This window comes from Rhinoderma darwinii, chromosome 3 (assembly GCF_050947455.1).
Source record: "Rhinoderma darwinii isolate aRhiDar2 chromosome 3, aRhiDar2.hap1, whole genome shotgun sequence".
NCBI classification, from domain to species: Eukaryota; Metazoa; Chordata; class Amphibia; order Anura; family Rhinodermatidae; genus Rhinoderma; species Rhinoderma darwinii.
The window spans coordinates 232,992,521-233,006,614 of record NC_134689.1 but is presented as its reverse complement, the minus strand read 5'-3'; the positions used below and the strand labels follow the sequence as shown (position 1 = coordinate 233,006,614).

Sequence of the window (14,094 nt, the reverse complement as noted above, 5' to 3'; positions counted from 1 at the left end):
CAGTTAACCCCAAACCTAACAAGGACCCCTTGATGGCAGGTAATTACAGGCCGATATCATTACTTAATCTAGACGCTAAAATATTCACCTCTATTCTGGCCAAACGGTTGAACAGGTTTATGTCCCAATTAATCCATAGAGATCAAGTGGGATTTATTCCAGGAAGGGAAGCACCGGATAATGTTAGGAAAATCCTCAATACTATACAGTCAGCCAACATTACTAAATCCAGGATGGTCCTTTTGGCGTTAGACATAGAAAAGGCCTTTGATAGCCTTTCCTGGGAATACCTATTTAAAGTATTAGAAAGGGTAGGGATTGGGGGCCCCTTTCTCCAGGCTGTCAAGACAATATACCACAACCCAGAGGCTCACCTTAAACTACCAACTACCACACTTCATCCCATATACATACGGAGAGGTACTAGACAGGGCTGTCCCCTCTCGCCAGCTTTATTTGCACTCGCTATGGAACCATTAGCAGAACTTATTAGGTGTAATCCAAATATTACGGGACAGAGAGTTGGTCACGGGGAACAAAAGATAAGTCTCTTTGCTGATGATCTCATCCTCACGCTCACTAAACCGTTGACTTCTCTCCCAAATCTGATGGCGGCTCTCGGCTCCTTCTCCGCAGTCTCGGGATTACGTGTGAACCAATCTAAATCGGAGGCCCTGTATTGTAACGTTCCACCTTCCCTGCAAAAATTGATAGAAATAAATTTTGGTTTTCACACCCAAAGGCATTACCTCCCTTACTTGGGCATAGCATTAACCTCCTCCCTTGATACAATGTACAAATACAATTACCCACAGGTATTTAAGACCATTAGGGCAGATATGGCAAATTGGGCTAAATTACCGATCTCATGGGTGGGTAGAATTAATACGATCAAAATGGTGACCCTCCCTAGATTATTATATTTATTCAGAACTCTTCCTATCCCCCTCCAGAAAGGTGATCTACAACTCCTCCAGAAAGACATCTTTAAATTTATTTGGAATAATAAACGCCCTAGAATATCGACACGTGTCATGATGTATCATAAAAGAGTAGGAGGACTGTCGGTCCCCAATATACTACTCTACTATAAGGCGGCTAGGGTGGCCCAACTGTTACTAACGCATCTTCCACCAGATAGGGCACCGGTATGGGTCTCGTTGGAGGCGGCTCAAATTACACCATATTCATGGGGCGCATTGATGTGGATGGTATCTCCCCTACCGACTACATTAAAGAATATCTCCCTTCTCTCATACCACTCCCTCATTCTGTGGCGATCAGTTAGATTCCGACATGGGCTGCAGTCCTGGTGCTCCCCGCTGCTTTCCGTGATTGGAAATCCGGGGTTCCCCTCAGGCCTTCAGAGCTCAAGCTATACTTGGTGGTGCTCTAAAACCCTAACAAAAGTCCATGACTTCAATAGGGCTGATCGTCTGATTTCATATGCACAATTCAATGAGACCCATGCCCCCCCTGCCCCAGAACACTATAGGGCTATACAGATATTTTCGTTTTTGCGCAAACTACTACCTGCCCAAACTAAAATGACATACACCCCACTGGAAAGAATATTAATCTTTTCACCCTCTCGGCAGGGGCTGTTATCTATGGTATATAGTATTTTTAATACCCCTCACCCTGATACCAAATTACCGTATATGTTGAAGTGGGAGGAGGACATGGGGGCCACGTTATCACCTGCACAATGGAGACAATGCTGTGACACTATTAGTAAGGGTAGCTGGCAGGTATCCCTGGTTGAGACATCCACGAAACTGTTACATAGAGCATACTACGTCCCGGCAAAACTTCACGCCATATACCCAACGGTTTCGGCCGAGTGTTTTAGAGGTTGTGCCTCGGATGGAACTATGTACCATACATGGTGGTCGTGCCCACGAGTCTCAATTTTTTGGTCAGATATCTGTACTTTGATCTCTAATATCTGCCAGTTTACCGTTCCAAAACGGCTCCCTACATGCCTGCTAGGAGCCATTCCTCCCAGAATACCGAACTCCAAATTTAAGCTCGCCCAGTTTATACTCTTAGCGGCTCGAATTTATATAGCGTCCAAGTGGCGTACAGCTGATCTTGATATCTCTATGGTTATTAATAGAGTCAATCGTATAGTCATATTTGAAAAAATGGAGGCGGTGAGAACTGATTCACTCCACCTCTATCGTGCGGTATGGGACCCTTGGCTCTCCTCCCCTCATTCACCCGACTTTCAGTATACTATTACCCTGTAAAGTGGGATCCCACAAGGTGATACTAGGAGCGCTCTACAGTAGTATGACTAATATGTATAATTTTATGGCATAGTTGGTTGGTTTATATTTTGTTATTCCTATGTCCCTCCAATCCCTTACCCCCATGTAAATCCATTTCGGTTTAAAACAAGCACTTATTTCTATATCCTCCTGCGTGAGGATTGATTACATGAAAATTGTGCATCACATTTCTGTACCGACATATCAATAAATACCTTTTGAAACTAAAAAAAAAAGAGGTTCGTACTTACCGAGAACTTCCCGGCCGTGTCCTTGGTGACGCGTCCTTGGTGAGGCGCCTCTCTTGACATCTGGCCCCACCTCCCTGGATGACGCGGCAGTCCATGTGACCGCTGCAGCCTGTGCTTGGCTTGTGATTGGCTGCAGCTGTCACTTGGACTGAATTGTCATCCCGGGAGGTCAGACTGGAGGAAGAAGCCGGGAGTTTTATCGGTAAGTCAGAACTTTTTTTTTTTTTTTTTACACGTTCACGTATATTGGGATCGGAAGTCACTGTGCAGGGTGCTGAACCAGTTTAACTATTTCAGAACCCTGGACAGTGACCGTCTCCTGACGTCGCGTCCCGCAACATTTTTTGCCGGGTTCGGCCAAAACGAGTTCGGCCGAACCCGGTGAAGTTCGGTTCGCTCATCTCTAAGACACTCCTTTTGGATGTTTGTAAACAGAAAAGCACGTGGTGCTTTTCTGTTTACATTCAGAGTTTGACAGCTCTTGCGCGAATCACGCAGTTCGCACGGAAGTGCTTCAATGGGTGCGTGATGCGCGAAAAACGCACGATTATAGAACTCGCGCTGCGCAAAATTCACGCATCGTCTGCACTGCCCCATAGAGTAATATAGGTGCGTACGACACGCGTGAAAAGCACGCACGTCGCACGCGCGTATATTACGCTCGTGTAAATGAGGCCTAAAAGACACGATCATATAGAACTAAATGTATTATGCACAATATCATATAGTCGGCAAATAGTAAGACAGTGTACCTCTAAGTACAGTAACTGAACACCCTAATAGTGGGACCAATTTACAAAGGTTATATATGCCATTGTAGTTTTTAATTCTAAATTTGTAATTGCAGATGATAGACTCAAAGAAAAATATAAAACAAATACATAAAATTATTACTAGTTATATTCAAATAATAAAATACAGGGGAACAACATATGTTGATCGAGTATTAAAAAGTGATTTTTCAAATAAAGACATCATTACTTTTACTTCAAGGAGTTTTTCCATCGTAGAAAGTTGTGTCATTTTGCAAGGATATGCTGTCTCTTTCTAATCGGTGAAGGTCTGAATGCCCGGATCCCTACCAATCCTGAGAATGAAGTGGCCACAGCGGTTCTCAAGTGAACATATTCATAGGGCCACATCTACCTGGTGTATGCCAAAAGAGTGTCATTTTGGCTTACACCGGGAAAATGTGCATCAGCATAACCTTGTTTTACTGCATAATAAAGTGTAGTCTGCTGCTCTTACCTATACAGAGGGATATATAAAAAACACTTTATATACCATGTGGTATCCATTTTATTTTATAATTTTTTTTACAATGGGAGTCATTAGGCAATGTATGCTACTGTATGCTTAAACGTCACAGTCTTCCTTCCGAGGTATACTTCAGAGAATACTCCTGAACTATGCCTCCGATGGAAAAAAAAAAAAACAAGTTGTCATCAGAGGCGAATTTGGCTGCCTTTTAACTTCCGTATCATGGCTACAAGACCCAGGCTTTCCCTATGGTTATTATGGACTAAAATTTAGATCACCATAGAAGTTCTCTCTTCAAGAACATGCAATAAAGGCGAGCCTGACTGATCAAGTTCCAGTGGAAGGTTTGTCGATTATAATATATAGGGACTATGATGCCGATGTGTAAACAATGGGACTTGCAAACAGGTTTAACATGATTTAATTGTAAGATTGAGATTGCTTTCCTGCACCCAAACCACACGCTTCACTCTCCTCAGACCCACATTAGGAATTGTAATTCTTCCTTTATTAGGTTCGGCTATATAAATGGTGACCAAGGGAGTCATGAGAATTGTGATCATTATTTCTTAGTTTAAGTTGTGTTAGTCTTCCTGCAGAGAAGATAATCACCAGACTTCTTCCTAGTTCTCTTTGCAGGGACCATGACTCATTAAATTGTGTCTTATAAGGCTGGATAAACAGCAGTGTTCTGCCGAACACAAAACTGGGCTGCAATTAACCATTTTTGTTTCTAAGATTACAGCAATTAAAAAAATTCATATGTGGGCAACTGGTGTCACATAAAGGAAAAATGCAGTCATCAATATGGAACGAAGTTATGCAACAACAGGCTTTCAATCGCAAGAAATGTGAGCATAACCAATCAAGACTGAAGCAGTGGAATGAGGACACAGGACAGTGAAATAGTGTACAGAGGTTAGAATTGTTAAAGGTTCCTGCTGGATAGGAAGAGTACAGCAATGTTACAAATGGGCAGCATTAGAAATAGCAAGGTTCTATGACATATGTTAAAGGGGCTGTCCGAGCATGGACCCGATTTTCATACGGATGACCTATACACAGGATAGGTTATTAGTATTGTTGTGTCCGCGGTCGCTGTCCAACAGCACGTCCTACTTACTGGCAGCCGCAGGACACGTTCTTGATGCCGGCGTTTCCCTCCACAGAGACGCCATACGCGGCTGCAGCACCCCTCTGTGTCCTGTAGGGACTGTAGTTCCCCAGCCAATCCCTTTACACCCTGGACTTTAAAAAGGGCTCTGCCCTTCCACTCCTTGCCCGAGCGTTGTTGTGTCTGCCTAATTTAGTCTTTGCAAATGGTCCCTTAGTTGTAACGTGTATCCAGTGTTCCCATTTCCTGTATCCCATATGCTAGAATTGTGTTTGTTCCAGTGCATCATCTAGTGTCGGAGTCGAAAGTATCATCTGTGCCACGTGTCTGCTACACTACGTGTTTGCCAAATCATCTATACACACCGAGTTTTTGCCAAATCATCTATGCGGACCCCACACCAATCAGCTGTTCCAGCTGCCTCTAGATCAACGTGTCGGAAGCATATGACTCCGATCACAGTATAGTGGCAGAGCTGCAGCTCTGCTCCTATTCAAGTGAATAGGAGGAGAGTTGCAGTTCTGCAGCACGGGCGTTTTGCAGTGTACGGAGCAATCTGCTTCCGAAACACTGCATAACATCCGGTGCCCTGAGGCAGCCGGAGCAGCTAAACGGTGCGGGGTCTGGTTGTCGGACCCCCACCGATTATATACTGATGACCTATCCAGTGGATATAATGTAAACTGCTATAGGTCTATAAAAATGAAAAGACCTCTCACAGACGAGCGTGTCCAAATCAGGGCGATGTGCGGGCCAGTCACGTTCTTCCACATCAAACTCACCTGCCCATGCCTTTATAGACCTCACTTTGTGCACTGGGGCACAGTCATGCTGAAACAGAAAGTCCCCACAAAGATGGGGGCATACAATTGTCCAAAATGTCAAAGCATTAAGATTTCCCTACACTGAAACTAATGTGCCTAAGCCAACCACTGGAAAACAACCCCGCATCATTATTCCTCCTCCACCAAACTTTACAGTTGGCACAATGCAGTCAGGCAGGTATTGTTCTCCCGGCATTCGCCAAACCCAGACTCACCTATCAGACTGCCAGATAGAGAAGCGTGATTCCTCACTCCACAGAATAAGTTTCCACTTCTCCAGAGTCCAGTGCTTTACACCACTCCATTCGACTTTGGCATTGTGCTTGGTGATGTAAGGCTGGCATGCAGCTGCTCGGCCATGGAAAACCATGCTATGAATCTCCCGGGGCACAGTTTGTGTTAATGCCAAAGGAGTTTTGGAATTCTGCAGTTAAGTCAGCAAAGCGTTTGCGACTTTTATGCACTAATCGCCTGAGCACTTAGCGCCCCCGCTCTGTACTTTACGTGGTCTGCCACCTTGTGGCTGAGTTGATGTGGTTCCTAAACGCTTCCACTTTGCAATAATATCACTCACAGTTGATCCTAGAATAGCCAGGAGCGAAGAAATTTCACTAACTGACTTGTTGCAATGGTTTCATCCTATTACAGTACCACGCTCAAATTCAGTGAGCTCTGAAGAACGATCCATTCTTTCACTGATGTTTGTAAATGCAGACTACATGGCTAGGGGCTAGATTTATACACCTATGTCAATGGAACTGAATGAAACACCTAAAGTCAATGATTAAGAGGTGTGCCCCAATCAATTTGTCCATATATTGTCTGTATCTCACCAGGTTAAGGTGTCACTATTTCTTACCAATTATCCTAGGACAATTATAGGCTCGGTTACCCATCGCTTGCATCTGATAGGACTCAGATTTCTCATATTGGCATCATATACAAATGGACTTTTTCTAAAATAAAATAAAAAATCTACAATATAGAAAATTTGCAATTTAACATGCATTCTCCTTCACGGTAATGCTCAAGCTGAGTGAAACAGAAAAACATGGATTGCTATTTCATTATAAATCACCTTTTGACGTAGAGTCTTTTGAAATAAATAGAACATGTCTGACACAGATTGAAAACAAGATGGACTTGATATTGGACTTGCAAGTGGGGGCTTTCAGAAGTTTATCACACCTAGCAATGCCTCTCTCAGCATAGCACACAAAAACAAATTCGTAAATGCTAATACAATCTGCAAAAGGTCAGGTTAGTACTTTAAAACATGTTTATTACCGAAAGCCAGTATCAAGCTCTGGAGTGGCGCAAAACATATATAGAAAAATAGTTCCTTTTACAGAAATATTACATGTGCCAATTTATTCTAAGCCTCAGGCATTACATACGAAGAAGGGAAGACATTATAAAAGGCTTACCAAATAATAACGGAAGCAAATAAACAATAATAAAGAAATCCCCTAAACAACCAGAATGCCCATATAGTTCTTACTGGTTAGTTTTAGTTTTTACATTTAGTTTGCCATGCAGCAGTGGTGTAGCATTCTGCCTATCTTGAATTTACATAGTGCCAACATATTCTGGTCGCGCTTTACAATTGGGGAAGTAACTATTAAGTAAAATAACATATGAACAACCAATGAGACAAAAGGAGAGTTCCCGAGCAATGTATAAACTAGAATCCCAAGCAGGGGTGTAGGTGAAGGGGGTACAGAGGTAGCAGTCGCACAGGACCCTCTGCCACATAGGACAACGGTATTATAAATAGCACACGGTAGGAGGGAGTGCTGTTACATATTTAGCAGGAGCTTCAATTTACGAATCGGGTCCTAATAAAAAACGTACAGACATAGGTGGAAGATCAAATGATCATATAGTGGAGGTCTACTATTTAAGAGGACGGCAGGTTGTTGCTTTTAGTGCACAACAAAAAAATGTCACTGCTACAAATTACGCTCAAAATCCTCTTTTCAGTACATGAATCCCTTGATTTATGAGCCGGATGTATTATTTCATTCTGGAACCTTGTTTTATTTTATTAATTGACATACAATAACTGGAAACACAATCATTTAAACTACAAATATAAAAGTACCCCCCCCCCCCCCCCCCACTGTTAGCTCAGTTTGACATTTAAAAGAGCAACTATTCTGCCTGTGTATCACCCCGGCTTCTTATGCCCACAGTGCACATTAGGCATCTTGCCGCCTATTGTCTCAGAGCAGGAGCCCTGCTGTGGGCAGCCTAATAAAATAAACCATTGTGGCTGCTGTCCCGTTGTTTTTAATAGATGTGCCTAATGGAGTCTGAAATACATGGCAAACCTCTGCTGAGGAATCGGAGTCACTATTCGCAAACATGTATATCGGGGGCAGCTTTTGACAAATGAAATCCCCATCAAAAGTCATTGGCATAAGGACTTCTTACATAATAATGACAGAACATTCTGAATGATTACAATGTCATGTTGAGGGATAGGTACTTACGTCCTCATTTTTCGGGAAACACAGATCTTTTAAAGCACCATTTGATACAAAACTTAAACCTCTAAACAATCAATGTAAAATAAACAAGTTTAATCATGAAGAATTGTGTAAAACCGCAACACAAAAACTTGCTATCCCAATGTTTGTAAGTGTTAAAGGCACTGCTATCTCTGTATCCACTCTTACAATATGGTTTATACCACAGGTGTGCCTACCATAGTGGCAAGCTATAGAGCTGGAAAGGAGAAAGGGGGGGTTCTGCTAAGCCTAGTCCTATGGGGGTGTGATAGTATGAGCCAGCACAAGCATGGCACCTCATTTTGAGAGCTGTTCATGAGCCCCCTCTGCCAGGGCCCGATTGGCAATACAAAGCAGCCCTGGCACATAGAACACCAGGTCACATAAAACCAAACATCGTTAACGGATTCAGTACGTGGTTAACTACCAGTCTCTGTTTAGCTTGCTGACAAGACAACATGTCCTACTGTCACGTAACCGCTCCGGCCCATCACTCACTGCAGTGGTCATGTCTTCGTGTACGGTATGTGACCGTTGCGGCACATCATTTATTTAGCAAGGTAAAAAGAGACCAGCAGGAGACTACTAAAGGGGTTGGGGCTGAAGGGGATTTAAAGCGTGAGTATGAGCTTTTTTTCCTTATATTATCATAGTTCTTAAGAGAACCCCTTTAACAGTCTATTGGAGCGCTCCCTGTGACAATGGCCCATTCGATTATATTCCCCTTTTATTGCACTTTGTTCATGCATACAGTGCCAATAGCTAGATTGAAACAATCCATTCCCTGTCTGTAGAAGGCTGTACACAGCAGTAATCCTGATGGCAGTTGCTCCTGAATTTTGGTGGTGGCCATGAAAAACAAAGTAAGGGTCCTGAGGAAGCCATACTTTCTGCTAGAAATATGCGTGGGACAGGGTTTTTGCTGTTAGCCCCCCCTGCTGGATTCTATATACCACACTATTGGCGGGTATGTGCTGGTTTCTATTGGATGTCACATTAATACATAGCTCTACATTTAAATCATCAGTCTCATCTTCTGTATAAATTCATTTTATAATTCGTCAGTTGAGATTTGTTTGGATGGTTGGTCTGATCATAGATTGCTGTTTTGCATGTCTGTATGTAGTGTTTTTAATTGTTTTTGGTTGTAAAAATAATTGTGAATTGTTCTTTAATGGTTGGATATGCATGCTTATTCGTTTTGCACTGCTTTTGTGTCCATTTTGAATATGCCTAATATAACATCAGAAGCTTTAAAAGGGGGTCTTCCGGTTTCAGAGAATTAATGTTAATTTGTTTAGAAGTAACAGTTACATCATTTTTAAATACATTTTCTGTATTGATTCCTCACGGTTTTTAAAATCTCATTGTTTACTTCCTCTAGATAAAATTCTGTCCATGATCATGTAATGGACACACAGGTGCTGGAATCATTAGAAGACACAGCTCTGATACACATACGGTAACTGCAATCATTCCTGCACCTGTGTGTCCATCACATGACCATGAACAGAATTTTATCCACTGGATGTAAACAATTAATGTTCCTACTGACTAACAACATGCAGAGATCTTGAAAACCGTGAACAATTAATACAGAAAGTAAATTGTATGACTTAATTATACAAAAAAATAACTATTTGTGGAACGCGGAAATACCCCTTTAATTTAAGAATAATTGTTAAAGGGATTTTCTAGGCAACAAACATTGATGGCCTATCCTCAGGATAGGCCATCAATAGCTGATGGGTCAGGGTTTGACTCCCGGGACCCCCGCCCATCAACTGTTTTGAAGGGGCCGCAGCACTCCCCTTCATTTCTTCTTGCTCACTGTAAATCGTTGGCACGCATTTAGTAGCAATTCACAGGTATTGCAGTCTTCTTCTCCCATTAAATGGGTGTTAAACATTCACAGTGAGCAAGTAGAAATGAAGGGAAAGCAGCGCTCGTACGAGTGCTGCGGCCCCTTCAAAACAGCTGATCGGCGAGGGTCCCGGGAGTCGGACCCCAACCCATCAGCTGTTGATGGCCTATCCTTAGAATAGACCAATTTTTATTGGCTGGAAACCCCCTTTAAAATGTTCAAAAGCTGCAACTTCTAATGTCATTAATCTTCTACTTATTGAATCATTTATTTTAGTCATATAATATATATATATCAGTAAGTATGGCCTTTTTCTGTGATTTTAAGTAATTATGATCCCATTTTTTGTGATTTGTTTGTAATGAGGACCCTTGGCATTGGGTTGCAAACTTGTTTATTTTGGCCAAAATATAATCTAAATACCCCTTGCTTATCATGTTTATTATTTTTGCAGAATGCAGTCCGGCCTCGTGTTGTTGGGGAGAATGGGGTGTCAGTACTGGTGCCGGGCAGCCCGTCTGATCAGGGGCGTAGATAGGGGGGGGCAGGCGGGGCATGTGCCCCGGGCGCAGCTTAGAGGGGTGCGCCAGCGCCACCTCCTCCTGCACTAATTGTACCTGTGTCGCAAGGACACAGGTACAATTAGAAGCAATGAATGACCGGGCACGTTCCGTGCTCGGCCATTCAGCACCTTTCCACGAGTGAAGCGACTGGTACCTTTTGTACCAGTGAAGCTTCCGTCGATGAAAGGCGCTGACTGACTTACAGGGAAAGTCATCCTGCCCAGCCAATCAGCGTCTTTCATAGACGCTGTGTTCAACCCCCTGGAGACCTGCGCAGAAGAGAGCAGGTCTCCATGGCTGCCGGACGGCGTGGGAGCGGGAATAAGGCGAGTTTGAATTTCTTATTTTTATTTTTTAATTGTAATAGAAGTGTGTGGCTGTATCTGCGGGGGGGGGGGGGGGGGGGGGCTTTATCTACGGGGGGGGGGGGGGTGTCTAGCTACAGGGGGGGCTATAAACTGGGGTGGGCTATCTATGGAGCACCATACACAGGGGTGGGCTACAGCTACAGGGGGGGCTATATAGTATATAGCCCCCTGTAGATATAGCTCACCCCTGTATATAGCCCCCTGTAGATATAGCCCACCCCTGTAGATATAGCCTATAGCCCACCCCTGTAGATATAGCCCAACCCTGTAGATATAGCCCACCCCTATAGATATGGTCCCCCTGTAGATATAGCCCACCCCGGTATATAGTCCCCCTGAAGATATAGCCCACCTCTGTATATAGTCCCCCTGTATATAATATCCCACAAATAGCTCCCCCTATAGTGCACCACAGAAAGCCCACCCCTGTATATAGCCCCCTTGTACATATAGTCCACCCCTGTATATAGTATATACAGGGGTGGGCCATCTGTGGAGCACTATATACAGGGGTGGACTATATGTACAAGAGGGCTATATACAGGGGTGGGCTATCTGTGAAACACTATATACAGGGGTGGACTATATGTGGAGCACTATATACAGGGGTGGGCTATATCTACAGGGGGGCTACATACATGGTTGGGCTATCTGTGGAGCACTATATACAGGGGTAGGCTATATCTACAGGGGGGCTATATACAGGGTTGGGCTATATCTACAGGGGGCTATATACAGGGGTGGTCTATCTGTAGAGCACTATATACAGGGGGCTATATACAGGGTTGGGCTATACGTGGAGCACTATATACAGGGGGCTATATACAGGGTTGGGCTATACGTGGAACACTATATACAGGGCTGGGCTATATCTACAGGGGGCTATATACAGGGGTGGGCTATCTGTAGAGCACTATAGGGGGAGTTATTTGTGGGACACTATATACAGGGGTGGGCTATATGGGGGCACTATCTACAGGGGGCACAGTGTTTGTGTGGGACACGGTGTATGGTGCTATTATAATTAGAGGTGCAGTGTATGGCGCTATTATATTTAGGGGCGTAGTGTGTGGTATAATGATAACTTTATCTTTATTTATAGGTGCAGAAATGTTGGTAAAGTGAGAAGCTGAAGACATGTGAGCGGCAAACTGCAGAAATGGGCTGTGACCGTGAGAAGTCATCATAGAGGTCTGGACCGGATGGAGAAAAAGAACTAGAATCTGAGACGTCACCGGTGAGTCACTTAATGTAAATGTTTATTCTGCCTCTAATCAGTAATGTAGTCACTGTATGATCTGCAGCGAGATGATGGGTGGAATGATTATGATATGATTTATTTTTTGTGAAACAGCATCTCCCAGCATATCTTTATCATTGTTCGGGCCATGCTGGGAGCTATAGTTTTACGCCGTACACACCTATACGGCAGGGGTTGCACTAAATTGAGCTGTATTTGTGCTGGTGCTGCATATACGTATTGAGCTTGGTTCTGGTGTTGTGTATAGAACCATATTGCTTGTAAAATGTACAAATGTTTTTATGCTCGCGTTACATAAAAAGAAATGACACGTCGATTGGTAGAGAAAACAAACACGGCGAGGGGGAAGGAGATGTCGGGAAAGAGGTTGGGGGCGGGGGCAAACTGAATCTTTGCCCCGGGTGCTGGAGAACCTAGCTACGCCTCTGCGTCTGATCTAATATTATTAGCGTAATTAACAAAATGTAAGCCAGCATAGTGCACTACACGCAACCCTGTGACTGGCACCTTATAGAAGCTTTATATGTTTGCAATGCGAATATTAAGCAGCCACCTCATAGATAATTGGGGTGAGAGTGGCTGTTCATTAGTATTTTGCACCTTCGTTAACCTGACCTGGTATAACTATGTCCTTTCTTATTGCATGAAAAACATATGTAACCATATTGAGATTACAATCAAGATATTTATTATTTTAAATAAATGATGGACTTTAATACTATAAATGTATTTTAACCCTTTAATGACGAGCCTATTTTAGACGTTAATGACCAAGCTATTTTTTAAGTTTTTCCATCGTCGCATTCCAAGAGCTATAACCTTTTTATTTTTGCGTCGACATAGCTGTATAAGGTCTTGTTTTTTGCGGGACAAGTTGTATTTTTGAATAGCACCATTTTGAGGTACATATTTATTGATTAACTTTTATTACCTTTTTTTTTTATTGGGGGGGGGGGGGGGGGAGAGAAAAATATCTGAAATTTCGCCACTCTTTTTTGCGTCCTAAATCTACGCCGCTTACCGTGTGGTGTAAATAACACAATAAGTTTATTCAGCGAGTTGTTACGATTGCAACGATACCAAATTTGTATAGTTTTTCTATGTTTTACTGCATTTACACAGTGAAAACACTTTTTTTTCAAAATGATTTGTTTTTGTGTCTCCATATTTGAAGAGCCGTAACGGTTTTATTTTTTCGCCGATGCAGTTGTATGAGGGCTTTTTTTTTTTTTGTGGGAAAACTTGTAGTTTTTATTGGTACCATTTTGGAGCAGATGCGACTTTTTGATCACTTTTCAATCACATTTGTTTAAAGTCAGGATTCAAAGAAAACAGCAATTTTTCCGTCGTTTTTTATTTAATTTTTTACGGCGTTCACCGTGCTGGTTAAGTAATGTAATAGCTTTATAGTCGGGGTCGTTACGGACGCGGCGATACCAAATATGTGTAACTTTTTAACTTTATTTTGTTTTTTTAATAGTAAAGCAGTTTGTAAGGGGAAAAAGTGGGTTTTTCATTTTTTTTATTAACTTTATTAAACTTTTATTTTTATTTTTTACTAGTCCCACTAGGGGACTTCACTATGCGATCCTCCGATCGCTATTATAATACACTGCAATACTTTTGTATTGCAGTGTATTACTGCCTGTCCGTTTAAAACGGACAGGCATCTGCTAGGTCATGCCTGCGGCATGATCTAGCAGGCATTCATTACAGGCAGACCTGGGGCCTTTATTAGGCCCCCGGCTGCCATAGGAGACACAGACACTCGGCGATCTTATCGCCGGGTGTCAGTGGGATGAG

The 14,094-nt window shown here is 42.8% G+C and overlaps 1 protein-coding gene across 2 annotated transcripts in view; it reads right to left on the bottom strand.

The window, feature by feature from the left end:
• The window catches only part of EXOC4 (exocyst complex component 4), a 410,874-nt gene that overhangs the window by 219,448 nt on the left and 177,332 nt on the right, over nucleotides 1–14,094 (bottom strand). Inside the window, exon 11 of one of the 2 annotated variants that reach the window (XM_075857510.1) lies at nucleotides 512–698. The exons of the other annotated variant lie outside the window; for it this stretch is intronic. Coding sequence (XP_075713625.1) covers nucleotides 527–698 — 172 coding nt within the window. The 3' untranslated portion in view covers nucleotides 512–526. Of the gene's footprint in view, nucleotides 1–511; nucleotides 699–14,094 lie in introns of those variants that run through there. 2 annotated transcript variants of the gene reach the window in all.